Source organism: Belonocnema kinseyi, chromosome 5, assembly GCF_010883055.1.
Source record: "Belonocnema kinseyi isolate 2016_QV_RU_SX_M_011 chromosome 5, B_treatae_v1, whole genome shotgun sequence".
NCBI classification, from domain to species: Eukaryota; Metazoa; Arthropoda; class Insecta; order Hymenoptera; family Cynipidae; genus Belonocnema; species Belonocnema kinseyi.
The window spans coordinates 98,347,616-98,363,924 of NC_046661.1; the positions used below are offsets into that span (position 1 = coordinate 98,347,616).

General features: G+C 25.1%; 1 protein-coding gene across 4 annotated transcripts in view; it reads right to left on the bottom strand.

The window, feature by feature from the left end:
• LOC117173991 (cell division control protein 12) overlaps positions 1-16,309 on the bottom strand; it is a 154,356-nt gene that overhangs the window by 64,851 nt on the left and 73,196 nt on the right. For 3 of the 4 annotated variants that reach the window (XM_033362679.1, XM_033362678.1, XM_033362677.1), the window contains exons 4-5: positions 11,540-11,699; positions 7,529-7,562 (exon numbers count right to left, since the gene is read on the bottom strand). In XM_033362679.1, coding sequence (XP_033218570.1) covers positions 7,529-7,562; positions 11,540-11,699 — 194 coding nt within the window. Of the gene's footprint in view, positions 1-1,676; positions 2,039-7,528; positions 7,563-11,539; positions 11,700-16,309 lie in introns of those variants that run through there. The other variant, XM_033362680.1, reaches the window with a different exon arrangement.

Sequence of the window (16,309 nt, forward strand, 5' to 3'; positions counted from 1 at the left end):
ATTCATTATTCTATTTAAAGAAATATATAATGTAAGACTTTTAAAGAATTCTTCTGGAAATTGTTTGGGATTTTTTTCTGGAAAATTTCATTTCAAGGCCCAAAGAATTTCTCTGTAATTGGTTTTTTAGTCTAGACTAGAAATTCAGAAAAATTCTCAAGAGAAATTCAAACATTTTTTTTATACTTTCTATTGAATTCTATTTTTATTTCGGCTTCGTGCATAAATGATGTCACGTGTATCTTTGGATTTCTGTCAGTTCAGCTGGAATACTATTTCATTCTCTCTTTTACATTAGCCTCACATCATTTGTAAACTAAGTCTTCAAAGAATTAATTTATCTCATAGGTATCTAGTGACAGACACAATTCTTCTGAATTTTATTAAACTTCATTAAAAATTTTCATCTACAGAATTCTTTTATAACTTTTAGTCATGACTTTAAAAATCATATTTCTTTTTCTAAATATTTACAAAATTTCTGTCTAAATCTTGTGTCATTTTTTTATATTTCCAATACAAATTTATCTCTGGTATTTCTACAGTGTTAAATTTTAGTTTAAATCGATTTCGTTTGCTTTAAATAGAGTATTTTCAATTTCTTCTTCATTTTCGAAGAGTTATTTTTTATTTTAGCTAAAGACAAGAAACCAATAAAAATTCATGAAATTTAATTACAATGATAATAATGAAGTGAAATTATATTTATTGTAAACTTTATTGTAGGGAGAATAATATTTTAATAATTTTTCAAATAATTCATGAAGATCAAAAGACTTTTGACTTAATTGAAGGAATATTTTTTTAGCCGGTTTCAGCACAACAACGTTTCAGTAGTAAAAGTATTTCACGGTGGTACATCGCCGGACGAGTCTGGAAGCACAAAACGAAAATGAAGACGACGGAGATTCCAATTTCATGCACTACAGGCACTATTAATAAAATCTTCAAATTGTTTCACATCCGTTGCAACAATGACAACATTTTCCATTTGCTTTATCTTATTATTAGTTAAATTAAACGATTATGACCCTAATTTTTATCTTTTAACGTTAATTTAACGATTTCCGAGGAGAAAAATATTGAACTAGAACATTCTCACGCTATAATTAATCAGATTTAAAGAATAATAAAATGCATAGATTTTGTTCTTAATTTTTAATAAAAATAGTTTTGGAATCTTGTGAAATTGTAAATAGCATTTTGAAACATTTTTTGAATTTCAAATCGTTTAAAAATATCAGCTCGAGTAAAGCACAGACATTTTTTCAGCAAAAAATTTTTTTTAATTGTTTATTTATTCAACTGCTGCAGCATTTCGAGGTTTCTCAGAAATTATTCATCAACCCTTCATTCATGGAAACGATTCTAATTTTAAAACGTGAAAACGTCTCTAATTTCCAAAACAATTTCAAAACACTTCTGCAATAATGATGAAACAAAAGCTGTCAATTTATTTTAAAGTTTCCATCACGATTGCAACAGTTTAAATTTACACTTTCAAATAGCTGCAAAAGATTGTTAGTTATATTAACAACTTAATACAATTATGAATTAATCATAGATTAATAATTAATTTTCATAATAAAAATTTTATTTCTATAACTATCACCTTCCTCTGAGTTAGAGATTAGTCTTAAAGTATGGTAATTACCAATCCAGGTTGTTTTAATTACCCCATTCATTAATCAGCACAACACGTATATATCACATCATGCCGAGTATGAACGATTCCTTTTTCCATCATATATTTGTTTAACAATCCGTCAAAAAAAAATAAACAGAGCACATGGATTCTATTTTTACACAATTCGTCACACCTATTTTTATTACATAATAATTAATAACTATTATATATATAATAATTACAATATTGTATTATATTATTATAAATAAAGCACGCACAATTTTTTTGACTCGAATCATTGACCGGCGCGTGTTTCTTTCAGGGACCGGAAACCTCTGAAATCCGAGTGAGACGATAAAAGCGAACGCGCGATGTTAAAATGGAAACGAAGGGGAGAAGCTTCACCAGCAAACTGGTTCTCGTTCCAGCAGAGCATGCTTGCAGATGCAGGTGCACTTTCTTGCCAGGAGCTTAAGTCCGGAGTTAATTTGGGCTTTTCTCCTCTCCCCCACTCCCTCCACTCTTCTCCTTCACCATCATTTCTTCCACCATTTCTGTCCTTCTCTTCGGATTTAACTAGGAATGTGGAGAAGAGGAGGAACGAGAGAAAGAGGGAGAGAGAGAGGGGAGAAGAAATTAAGAAAGAAAGGAACAAAGAGGGAAAGGAAGGGTGAGAGTAGCAAGATGGAAAGGGAGAAAGAGAGAGAGAGAGAAGGATTAGTGTAATTGGGGTAAGATCAACAAATTGCCGATGACCCCATTTAAACACTTTTCTAGGGGTCATAGAAATTCTTTAAAAAGCTAAGATAAGGGGTCCTTTTTTGTTGTTTAAATTTAGAAATTAAAATTCAGTGCAGGAGAAAGAGGGGAGGGATTAATAAGAGTCAGAGATGAAAAGGAAAGAGGAAGGAAGGGAAGAGTGAGAAACAAGTATGGGGAAAGAAAGAGAGGGAAATAAATTGAGTGATATGAAGGAAAGAGAGGAAGAAGATTGAAGGTAGTGGAGAGAAAGTGAGAGTTGAGAAAGGGAGGGAGAATGAGAAAATAAGGAGAGGGACAGAGATAGAGAAAGAGAGGGAAGGAAAAGGAATGGGAAAGAGAAAGAGAAACGAGATAAGAAAGAGAGAGGAAGAAACATAAAGGGAAAGGGGAGGAAAGGAGGACAGAATCGTATATTCTATATTGGATTCTATTTCTCGCCTACTGGCGCCGCAGAGCTCTTGCTGTCATCTTCCTTCTGGTCCTTTTTTTGCACTATTGACTCGTCTCTCAAAATTGACTCATCATCCCAAGTTTCCGACAATTTCATTTCTAGACCATTTCTTAATAATGGGTCCCAATCTTTTGGGAATTAATTTCAAAATTCCTTGAAATTTATTTATAAGAATTGATTTTTTTTTCAACTAGATGATAAATTAACTGCATTTTTTTATCTTCCTTTAAATTTATTCGGATTACTTAAGAAACTTGCAGAAAAGGAAAGCTTCAAGTAAGTTAGATATTTGAGTGTAAAATGAAAATTATTATAAAAATAGATTTTAGAAAAGAAAAAAATTATTAAATTAACTTTGAATATAAAGAATCCCTTAAAAATTTAGTTTCTCAATTCCCTAATACGATTTTTATTTTCTTGATTTCCTTGAACCTCGTGACAAGTTTCTATTTCTCTACATTCATTTTTTAGTCGTCTACATATTTTAAGCCTTCATAAAAATATTACGTCATATTTTTTTAGCCAATTTTTACAACCTCTTCCTCTCTGTTAGACAAAGCGAATCCCTCCACCCTTTAACTAACACCATCATCAGTCCCCTCCCCCGTATTTTGTTCATTTCATCTTCAAATGTTGCTTTTTAAAAATCAATTATCCTATCATCACATTTTAATTGAAGAAAAGGCGATTTAAAAAACAATTTTTTACTCGATATTAGTTTCATTAATGCTGAGTTGCCAAATTTCAGCATGAAAGAGAACAATGCGCATTAGTTAGAAAAATTTCGCGCTGATAATTTTAAACATCTAAATTTAGAGTAAATATTTTTCGTGGTGATTGATATTATAATTTCAAAAGTTATGTCATGAAAAATAAAATCGTAAGGTAATTTATGGACGACGCCTTATCCATTTACATTTTTTTTGTATTTGCTTTCATTGTGAAAAATTAATGGAATTAAAATGAATTTCTTACAAATAGTATATCAGGCACAGAATTAGATAGTAATTATTTTATTTGGGAAATATTCTGTCTCTCTTTATTAAATTAAATTATAATTAACCTTAATATATTTATCCATTATTAGAGCTTTAAAACTAAAGCTCTTTGGTTAAAAAGTTAAAATAAAAAAAATTATTTTACATTTATTTTTTATTTTTGTTGCCCGTTCCAAATTTCACAATGTTGCAGTTTTAACTTCAAGTATTAAAAATTTCAAGACAAGTTAACTATTAAATCTTTTAAAAATTCATGTTGAAAGCCTTAATAGTTTTAAATTTAATAATTTTTGGTATTTGATATTCTATGAAATCTTAAATTAAAATATAAAAATTGAAAGAATTGATACTTGTCCAATTTTGAATTAAATACCTCTAGAATAAATGTTAACCAATGAAAAATTAAGAAAATAATTGGTAAAATTCAAACCTTAACGACGAGAAGCTTTCAGAACTAGTTTTTAATTTTCAATGTAATATCTTAAAATTGTCCGATTTTGAGTTAAAGATTTAAAAAAATGGATCATTAAAATAAAATTTGGAATCAAAAAGTTAACAATCATATTGTTCAAAATCAAAATAAATAAAAATTACAATATCTGAACAAATTTTAGTCTAAAATTTTAATTATGAGCACTTTTGAGCAAAATTTGTAAATTTTGCAAAATTACCAAATTTTAGGAAAAATTCAAATAAGTTTCAGAGATATTTTGAAGCTTTCAAAGGATACAAAAATGTAATTTTATTTGAAACAAAATGTATAGATTTTTAAAGGTTTTAAACAAAAAAACTTAGAAACTTCTTCAGAATTTGAAAAGGTTTAAAAAAATACAAAATTTTTCCTAATTTTCAGAACATTTGAAATGATTTTTTGTTTTACAGAATTTCTTTTAAAAGAATATTTTTAAATATTTCAAAACATTCCTTAAAATTTCCAAAATAATCAAAAAAGAATCTGGAAGTTTTAAAGGCTATTTTTCAGAATATGGCACAACTTTTTCCAAATTTTAAGCAAAATTTGAACTCAAAACAAAATGTAGATTTTTGAAGTTTTTTGAATATTATGAATGGTTTGAAGACGATAAAAAGATTTTCAGATTCCCGAGAATAACTCAAGAGATTCCTTATTTTTTAAATTATTTAAAAAATATTACTTACAAAGATTATAAAACATCACAAACGATTTCTAAAACTGTCAAAAATGAATCAGGAAAATTTCCAAACAATTTGAAAAAAATAAAAATTTCGTAAAATCTTATCAAATGAAATAAAATCTTACAAATTGTCTGCATACTTTTTCCACATATCTTAAAATCTTAAAAACGCCTTTTTGAATTTTGTTCAGAAACCTAGGAAAATTATATGCATATAACCATAAAATAAAAAATCAGAAAAAAGTCATTCGAAATTTTTATCTTATTAAAAATGAGTTTTTCCTTTGAATTATAATTTGCCTAAATTTTGTTGACATTCTGTCCTAAATAATTTTTTGATTGCAAATTCTACAATTTTGTTGAAAGAATTTTCAACTTTTTGTAGAATTGTAATCTTTTTAAAATAAATATTTCAGGAATTAACATTTCTGCAGTAATTATTTCCTAAAATATTTTGAAGTCTTGAAACGATTAAAAAATAATGTAAAATTTGTATTATTTTTGTATAATAGAATTCCAGGGAAAAATTAAATTGATTTTATATTTTTTGAACTTAACTTTAAAAAAAATTTTTAAACATTTCGAATAATCTCCTTGAAGTTTAGTAAAAAATTAAAAGATTTTAAAGAAAAATGATGAAATTTTGAAAAATTCTAAAATTTTAGGAAAAATTCGAAGAAGTTTAAGAGAAACTTAGAAGTATTGAAACTTACGAAAATAAAAAAGATTTGTAAAATTATTGAAAAAAATATTAAAGAGGCCTTTTTTTAATTTTGTTGAATTTTTTCAAAATGCTAGGAAAAGTTCAAATAGTTTTTAAAAGATATTTAGGGAATCTTAAAAAAGTTCAAAATTAATTAAAATTTTGAAAATATATGTAGAAAATGTAGATTTTTGAAGATTTGAAAATAAAATTTTGAAACCTTTTTAAAGCTTTTAAAAAGTTTCAAGATAATGAAAAAATTCTTAATGCAGTTGTTTGGTTAAAAATCCATCATTTTAGATCAAAGTGCATCGTTATGGTTAAAAAAAGTAGATATTTTGTTAAAAATTAATTTTTTTTAAAGAATTAATGTATCAGGTTGAAAAATGACTTTTTTTTAAATATTCGTCACTTTTAGAAAATATTTAAAAAATTTTTTTATTAAAAATACGACTGGTCGACAATTAACCTTTTTTTGGTTGAGGACTCAAATATTTTGTTAAGAATATATTTTCTTTTATTACTTCAACTGCTTTTTATTTAAGACAATTTTAGGAGTAATTCGAGTCAGTTTAAAGTTTATTTTGGAATTTCCGAAGTTTTGAAGAGAACAAAAATATTTTTAAACCTTGAAATATTTCTAAAAATTTATCATATATGTTTCTGTTTTTTCCAATTGTCAAATAGTCCTAAATATCTTTTAAACTGACTCAAATTATTCTTAAAATTTGGTAAAATTTATGATTTGGAGATTCAGCTCTCAATATTATATATTTGATATTTTTCGTTAAAAATTCATATTTTTTATTTGAAAATTAAATCATGGCTTTGAAGATTAACTTTTTTCTTGAAATTTTATTTTGGCATCTGAAATATTCAAAAATAATTCTGAATTTTCTCAAGAATCTTAGGAAAATTATATTTATGTAACCTAAAAACAAATAACTAAAAAAAAACTGAAAAATAAATAGTTATTCGTAATTTTTATTTTTTATTCAAAATTATTTTTACCTTTACAAAGAGAGGCCCCATATAGGTAATGCTAGCAATTATAACAAGAGAGTGAGCAATAGATTTGAAAGAAACTTAATTAAATTAATTTAGAATTAAAAGAATCTTGAATTCACAGAAGCTTGATTTAATTAGGTTTTGCTGCATATTTAATTATAGGTAACTGGATAAAAATATTAAGATTTTCTCTAACTCTTTTTTAAAAAAATCAGTTTCATATGGAATATTTATGAATGGAATTACAGAAAATTGAATTCATGATCATTTCTACAGTTGAATAATTCAGTAGCAATTTACCTCGACAAGACTTGTCAACACTTTGGCTCGTCAGCAATTTATTTCTCAATTTTAATACACTTCTGTCAATTTCATTTCCTTCCTAAATAAATTTGTAGAGCATGATATAAAATTTGAAAAATGTCTTGAATATATTATAGTTAAAAAAAAAACTGAAACATAACTTTTAGAAATTCTTTCTTTTCGTCTCAAAATAAACTGAAAAAATCGGTTGCTCTTCGGAAAACTTTCTGCAAACAATATTTTAAAATGTTAAAATAAAGAATCGGTTAAAAAAATTGGTTAAATTCGTTACTTGCATATATTAGAAACCACTTGTTAATATTAGTCCATGCGTTGCAAATAAACCGTGCCTTTATACGTCAGTTGAATTTATTTTCACAGACGTTAGACTTCAAATGGAATGGGGAGGTAGAACAATAAAGCATTCTGTTAACCGCTCATCACTGTTTATTATTTCACATTGTGAAAGTGTTAATCAGTTAATAATTTAATCTCATTTCAGGCCGACGAGCGAGTACTCACCGCAGATCGCTGAGGATCGAGAGGAGCTTCAAACCTAAAAAAACAACCCTTATGAAAAAAGGATATCAAGTTGTCTTCACTTTTACAATACTTATTCAAATCGTTTATTAAATTAAAACAATTTTCATTTTACTTCACTTCGATTTTATCTCACTTAGTATTAATTCATTTCTAATTTAATTCAATAAAAGATATTAACTTTTTTTTCATTTCAACTATATTGACTATTTAAATTTTATTTTACATACTACAGTTCGAATTCAGTTCTATCAGATTTGTTGAAAAAAAATATTGAAAATATTAAAAACATTTAAATTTGTCACATTCTATTATTTCTATTTTTCATTACGCAAATTTAATTCAAATTAAATTCACTTTAATTTTTATTAAATAGCGACTTTAATTTTAACGGAGTTCCAGAAACGAAATTCTGATTGGGAAGACTGAAAAATCCCGAAAAATAAAATTTCCGACACTGTAAAATGTCCGCCGAAATTATGAAATCTCAAAAATATGAAAATCTTGAATAATAAAATTCCCGAATAATAACATTTCCGACAGTTTATAATATTTCCGACTTTGGAAATATCCGAACTAAAAAATTTCGAAATTAAAGAAATAGGATTTTTTTATTAAAGATACAATAATCAAATATTTTTGAATGTTTAGAGTTTTTAAAACTATTGTTCGAATTTAAAGCAACAATATTTGAAAAAATATATTTCTGGATAAAAAATTAGGTTGAAAATGTGCATAGTATTTTTCAAAAATTAAAAAAAACGTTTTCAAAAATCGAATTGTTGATTAAAAAAAATACAATTTCCAGATAAATCAGTGCTGAATTGAAGCCTGCAAAGTTTTTTTTTTGAAAATTTTAATGTTATTGGAAAATTTTAATGGTATTGTTAATGTTATTTAAAATTTAAACAATAATTTTAAAGATCATTAATCAAAATATTTTATTCTCGTATTTTCTTCAAACAATAATATATATTTGAAATAAATTTAATTATTTAAATTCGGGATTTTCATAATTCAGGAATTGTCTAGTTCGGTTATTTTATAATTCGGAAATTTTATTATTCGAAAATTTTTAAATTCGCTAATATTGTAAACTGTTCGGGAATTTTATTATTTGGGACTTTATTATTTTTGGGAATTTATTTATTCGGCAATATTTTATTATTTTTCAGTCGTCCCAATTAGCCAATAATGCAATTACCGAAATTATAAAATTAGTCAAATATAAAAAACTCGAATTGGAAAATTCCCGAATAATCACATTCGCTATAATAATTGCCGTGATTTTTATAATTCGGGAATTTTTCTATTCGTTAATATCATAAATTGTCGTGAATTTTATTATTTGGGAATTTTCCAATTCGGGAATGTTATTATTAGCAAATTTTAATATTCGAGAATTTTCCAATTAGGTATTTTTATTTTTCGGAAATTTGACCATTAACGAACTTTAATATTCAGGAGTTTCTTATTTCGGTATTTTTCGGCAATTTTATTATTAAAGAACTTTAATATTCGGGAATTTTCCAATTCGGAATTCTTATTTTTCGGCAATTTTATTATTCGCGAATTTTATTATTCGGGAATTTTATTTTTCGGGATTTTTCAGTCATTCCCCCACCAGTTTATAATATTAACGAATTGGAAAATTTTTGAATAATACAATTCCCGACATAAAATTTCCAAATTATAAATTATGCGAACTAGTAAATTCCTGAATTATAAGATTACCGAATTAAAATGATAAAAAAAACTTTTGCAAAGACAAATTATTTGTTAATCAAACAAACTTTAAAGGAATTAAATTTCTGCAATATATTTTTTTCAAACATTGTTATTTTAAATTCAGACAATAATTTTTAAAAAATTAAACATTCAAAAAATGTTTCTTTGATAAAATGATAGATTTAATTAGTGTATTTTTAATAAATAAATGATATTGATTAAAAAGCAATTTTTCAATTGTTTAAATTCTGGTCAGGAATTTTATTATACGAGAATTTCCAAATTCGGTAATATTAAAAAACTGTTCGGGAATTTTATTATTTGAGATTTTAATCTTCCAGATATTTTGTAATTTCGGGAATTTTATTTTTCGGGATTTTTCAGTCACCCCATTTATATTTAAATTATTTTTCACATTTTATATTATTTTCATTTCACTTTATTATTTGTTTACCAATCATTTCAGTTAAATATTTTTCTCAAAATTAAAACACTTTACTTATTTGTTTATGTTAATTAAACTATATTTAATGTCAATAATTTTTGTATCATAGATATTTGAAACCATTTCCTTTTTAGGGTTTACTTCTGGTATTTAATTTTCATTTTATTTCAATCAGAATAGATCCACAAATCAGAAACGATTCTAATGCTTATTCTATCAAATTTATTTTTAGTCACGATAATTTCAAAGTCCACCCCTTTTCCAGCTCCGCCAATTTTGCGAGACGAGGCGCAGCCTTCATTTGTTTTAAATCTCACGATTTTATGTGTTCATAGGAAACGTTTCACATATTATGTAACACCATTTTCGACTTTTTCTACGCTATTACGTAACATTTTTTAATTATGTTTAAAGACATAATAAACGTTTTCTCTAGAAATAAAAGTTTTTAAAGGTTTTTGTCGTGCCAAAAGTCCGATATCTGAAAAAATTAGTTTTTCCATGATTTTAAGAATCAAAATATTATAACTGATGACATTCCAAATAGAAAATATTATTTTTTCAGAAAAAATATTAAAATTCACACGAAAAATACATTAATTTTAACCATGTTTTTTGCAACTGAATTTTTTCTGACCATTGCTTCTTACCAATTCTTGAAAAAAGATTGCATTTTAATAAATGACGGCTTATTTTTTCCGGGAAAATATTCTTCACAACTCTACTGTTTCCAATTTTAAAAGTAAATTTTTCTATAGCTTCTATGGCTTTTTCTATGGTTCTGAATCGTTAGAACAATTTTTTGTGGAAAAACATTTTTTAAACAAATAATTATATTTTAAGATTATATATTTATTTATAAAATTGAAAAAAAAACTGGTAAGAAGCGACGACCAGAAAAGATTCATTTGCAAAAAACATGATGAAAATTAATGTGAATTTTAATATTTTTCATGAAAAATCATGTTTTTTATTTGAAATTACATCATTTATAATATTTTGATTCGTAAAATCATATAAAAACTATTTTTCTCAGATATCTGACTTTTGGCACGACAACTGCATTAAGATGAAGTATTGTCTAAAAATAAATAAAAAATATTATGATGTAACAATAAATGTTTTTTCAATATTTTTTCTTTTTATACAAATAATAAAGTACCTTTAAAAAATTATTTCCCATTATTAAACAATCATTTACAATTGAGCTGTTCTCTACTATCAACAATGTTTAGAAAAATTTAGAAATAAAATTTATGATAAAGTAAAATTATTTATTTAGAAATTTTGATATAGAAAGTCGATGGTGCAAAAAATGCATAAATTTTAATATTACTTATTATGTGAACGCTCCCATATCATATTAATTTATCCTCATTTAAACTTAAATTTGCTAACTGAAACCAATTTATCTTTTTTCGCTATATCAATAATTGAAAACAAAATTTCGATATTACATTGTGGAAATTTCATTTCATGTAAACTATGCATCATAAATTTTAATTTTAATTTCACTCTAGGTAAATCTCATTTAATTTCAATTATATTAAATTCAATTTCTCTTAAATTGAACTTACTTACCATTGATTTATATTTATTTACCACTTATACTAAATATAAATTACTCAAGCTAAATTTAAATTTAAATTCCAAAATTTCTTAAGTCTGCTGGCCCATTTTGATTTTGATTAAAAAACCATTATTATTTTTTCCAGCTTACTTTTGGTTCTCTTGTTTCAAATAAAATAATATTAGTAAATGTTTGCTAGCTTAGAACAAATTTTGCAATTAAAATGATTGAAGATATTAAAATAATTTACCGATGAACTCATTGCGAATTCGGACTCGGTCTTTGAGGACCGGTGTGGAAATGACTAGACAGTTGATGAATGCCAGCAACGCTGTCTGGTAGTCTTCCGCCGTTGCTTTCTGTAGTTCATCCACCACGACTCGTAATCGATATCGTTCGCCTTTTCGATCCTGTTTAATTCGAAAAATGTAATTTATTATTCTTCGACACATTTTTTATTTAATTAAATTAAAAAACCTTTTTGCTATACTTTCTTCACTGAAACAGTAAAGGCTAGTTGATCAATTTGAATCCAAAATTTGATCAAAATAATATGCAACATTTTTACACAAATTTCGGAATTTCGATTTGATCATCAAATTGAGCATCAGAATGACCCGATTTTTCAGATGAATTTCATAATTTTTTTATGACAACAAAATTTTTTTAGATAAACATTTTTCTGCATTACAGTGAATTTCAACTTTTTTGTTGTTGAAAATTAATCTCTTTAATTGGAAATCTAACCGCTATTAGTTGAAACTTCATTCTTTTTTTCGAAAAATCTAAAATTATATTTTTGGTTGACAATTAATCTTTCGATCGAGCACTTAATTATTTGGATAAAATTCAATTCTTTTAGTCTAAAATTCAAGTATTGGGTTGAAAATTAACTTTTTTTTTAGCATTCACATTTGCAGTTTGAGAATTAAACTGTTTTGTTAAGAAGTCGCCTTTTTGGCTTGACAATTCAGCTATTTGTTCAAATTTGTTTCTCTGTTGACTAAAAACCTTTTCTCAGGTTGAATAATAAATGAAAAATAATAATAAACAATAAAACTCGTTTAAAAAGAATAAACATTAATTTCCAAAGTTGAATATTCGTTTTTTATGTTGGTGCAAATTATATTTTCAACTAAAAATTTAATTATTCCAGTTGAAGAATTATAATTTTTTTGAAAATTCTACTATTATATTTCTGGTAGAGAATTATTATTATGTTTAAAAATTGAATTATTTTGTAGAAAATTCAATTATTCTGTCCCACAATCACATATTTTGTTGAAAATTCGTATTTTTGAGTCGAAAAATCAATAGTTTTGGTCAAAAATTGTCCTTTTTTGTTGAAAATTAACCTTTGTTCAAATTTACATTTTTGGATTGAAAGTTCATACATTTACTCGAAAATTCGCCTTTTGGCTTGAAAATTCAAGAATTTTGTTGACATTTGTTTCTCTTTTGACAAAAAACCTTTTCTTGGTTGAAACTTCAAATCTTGTGTTAAAAATTAATTTCGTTGATACAGAATTGAAAAATATTGTGAGATTTTTGTTTCAAATTGTTCTTCTTGGTTAACAATTCATGTATTTTGTTGACAATTCATCGTTTTCATTGAAAATTCTAGTGCTTGTTTAAAAGATAAATCTTTGGTTAAAAAAATAATTTTGCTGGTATAAAACTGAACTATTTTGTAGATTTTTTTTTAATTTGTCTTTTTGATAATGTGCAGAACTCCTGAAAATAAAACCAATAATCCAACGACCAAATTTGGACAACTAGCATGAAATTTTTCTATTGCAATTTGAAATGAGAAAAAAATTTTGCTAAAAAAAGAAAAGAAAAAAATTCTTTTTGGACAAAAATAAAAGAGAAGAAAGAAAAATGAGAAGGCAAGCAACATAATTCGCTTCCTTCTCTTTTTATTTTTTATTATTATAAAATGACAATAAAATTTTTTTGCAAAAAATAATCCCCAACGTTTCAGCACTTATACAACACCTTTTTTTGTCTTTTTGGCTAAAAATTCATGTATTTTGTAAAAAAATGTATCTTTTTTACTAGAAAACTAAATTTCTCAGTTAAAAATTTATATTTTTACTTAAAAATTCCAGTACTTGATTGAAAGTTGAACTCTATTGTTAAAAATTAATTTTGCTGGTTCAAAATTAAACTATTTTGTAGAAAATTGGCCTTTTTAGTATGGTAGAAAATTAATCTTCTTGCTAGAAAATTAATCTCATATGGTCAAAAATTCAACTATTTGGTTAAAACAAGCACTCCTTTTTTATAAATTAACTTTCATCTATTTTGTTGAATATTCGTTTTTTCAGTTGAAAATTAATTTTCTCAATTAAAAATGTACCTATTTCATTTTTAGTTGAAAACGTATCTTTTTTGTTGAAAATTCAACTTTATGATTTAAATTTTATAGTATTTAGTTAAAAATTTCACAATTTTTTGAAAATTCATCTATTTTTGTTGAAAATTTATGTATTTAGTTAAAAATTTAGATATTTTGTTAAAAATTTTAAGTTTTCTAAAATATTTTGTATTGGCCCTAAAAACCTGCAAATATTTTGCAAGCGGTGTTTAGAACTAGGTGAATCTGAAAAAATCAATTTTAGAAAGAAGAAAAAATTTCCCGAGCCACGGAGATTTATAGACCAATATAGGAAAATTGTATTTTTTCGTCCACCCTGAAATTCCAAAATTTCTAAAAACACCCTTTGTTTTAGAAATATTGAGTCAGTCATGACTAACCCTTAGATTAGTCATGACCGACACATTTTTTATTGAAAGCCGTATTCAATAAAAAGTATAAAAACTGCCACTCAACAGATATGAATCAAGTTGTGTAAGACGGAACTTCCGGAATTTACTGTGAAACGTAACAAACATATAATTAAATACAAAACCCGAAAGACGGAAGATCGAAAATTTCATGTGAAATATTAAAAATAAAAAATGGTAGATTGTAAAACCAAAACGTAAAACGTAGATCATCAAAGATATTTAATTACCTCGATTATCTAATCAGTCAAAGTGAGCAAAATTCAATTGCCTCGTTTGATAGGCTCAATCAAGAAGCGCGTCAAATTGATTGAATACTGCAAGCCCTTGACTTGCGGTTTAAACTGGCATGAAAGAAACGACTGTTTTCTTGGAAATTACAACTTACTCGATTCACTATGTGTTTATTTTCATTACCAGTATAATTTTTTTAATGCACAATAAAGCTTCTTGAAACTTAACAACATTTAGTTTATGTGCGAGACTGTTTACATTAAATTAAGATTATTTCTGTTAATTATAAATGTTATCCACAATAAGTCAGCCTTTTGAAATAATTTTTTTTTTAAATTGCAGATTACATCGACAACCTTGAAATTTCATAGAATTTTTGTACATAGAAATTTACTAGAAAATTAAAAAATATTTACAAACAGTTAAAAAATTGTAAGAGAGTTCTAAAGGGTTCAAAGGATTGGCAAAAAATTCCGTCAAATTCTATGGAATTTCTAGCAATTGCAAAATATTTTAAAGGATTTCGTCAAATTTCATGGGATTTTATTCAGTTTCAAAATATTCCACAGATTTTTAAAGAATTTTAAAAGGTTTAAATGATTTTATAGAAATTATGAAAAATTTAAAACAATTTTTAATTTCAAGGTATTTCAAAGGGTTTCGAAAGGTTTTTTAATCTTTTTTAATTTAAAATATTTTTTTGCATTATTTTAAAATTCTCAATAACTTTGAAAACTATTCTGAACTTCCTTTAACCTGCAAATTTTAAGAAATTGCTTTATCATTTTTCCGGGCTCGTCTTTGACAATTTAAAACGTCTTTTAAAATGTTTTACAATCGTTTAAAATATTCTCTTTAAATTAATTTTTCAAAAGAAAAAATCATTAACCATTTTCTGAGAAATGCTAAAAAACTTTTTTTATTATTTTTAAACCTTTTCAAGTCCTTAAAAAGCTTCTAAATTTCTAAATTTTCAAAAGAGATGACTTATTAAATCAGACAAATTTTTAACAAGAGTTGAATAATCAAAAAAGAAAGATTCTAATAAAGATTAATAAAGAAAATAAGTTGGATCTTCAATAAAAAAGATGAATTTTCTACCAAGAAGATTAATTTTCGATCAAAAAGATGAATTCTCAATCAAATAAATCCACTTTTAACCAAATAGTTGAAAATTCTACTAAAAAGTACGAATTTTGAACCAAATAGTTAAATTGTTTAATTAAAATAAAAATTTATCAAAAATTAAATAGTTTACTTCTAATTACACAAAAGCATTTTCAATTTAAAAAAACGAGTTTTCTACAAAACAGTTGAATTGTCTGCTCATATGTTGAATTTTCCAGCCAGAAGCACGAGTTTTCTACATGAAAAATGCAATGTGCAAACCGAAAATATGAATTATCAGCATAAAGTGAATTCACAACTAGCCAGTGAAATTTTCAACAAACTTTTTTCAATTTTTAAAATTTAAAATTAAAATATTGATTACATTAAAATTGTTTAATGTAACCAAAAAAGATAAATTTTCAAAAAAATACTTGAATCATCAACTTGAAAATCTTAACTAAACAGTTAAATTTTCAACTGAGAAGATTAATTTTCAACTAAAAAGATGAATGAAAAAAAATTTATTAGCTGACATTGAAACCAAAAATGATTAGAATTTTTAATATAGTACAGTTAAATTCAATCAAAAAATAAGAATTTCGAACCAAACAGTTGAATCTTCATCTAAAACATATTAGTTTTTAACAAAATAGTTGTATTTTTAACCAAAAATAGTAATTTTATACAAAAAAGTCGAATATTAAACTCAACACATAAATTTTAAACCAAAGATGTTTAATAAATAATTTATTTTTAAAATAAACAAATTAATACATAGAATTTTTTTCAGAAAACATCATTGGCAATGTAAGTGCAAGAAGGTTAAAGCAAAATTGATTTTATTTCGCTTAAAAATACCTAAAATATCCATTTTTTAATATAATTT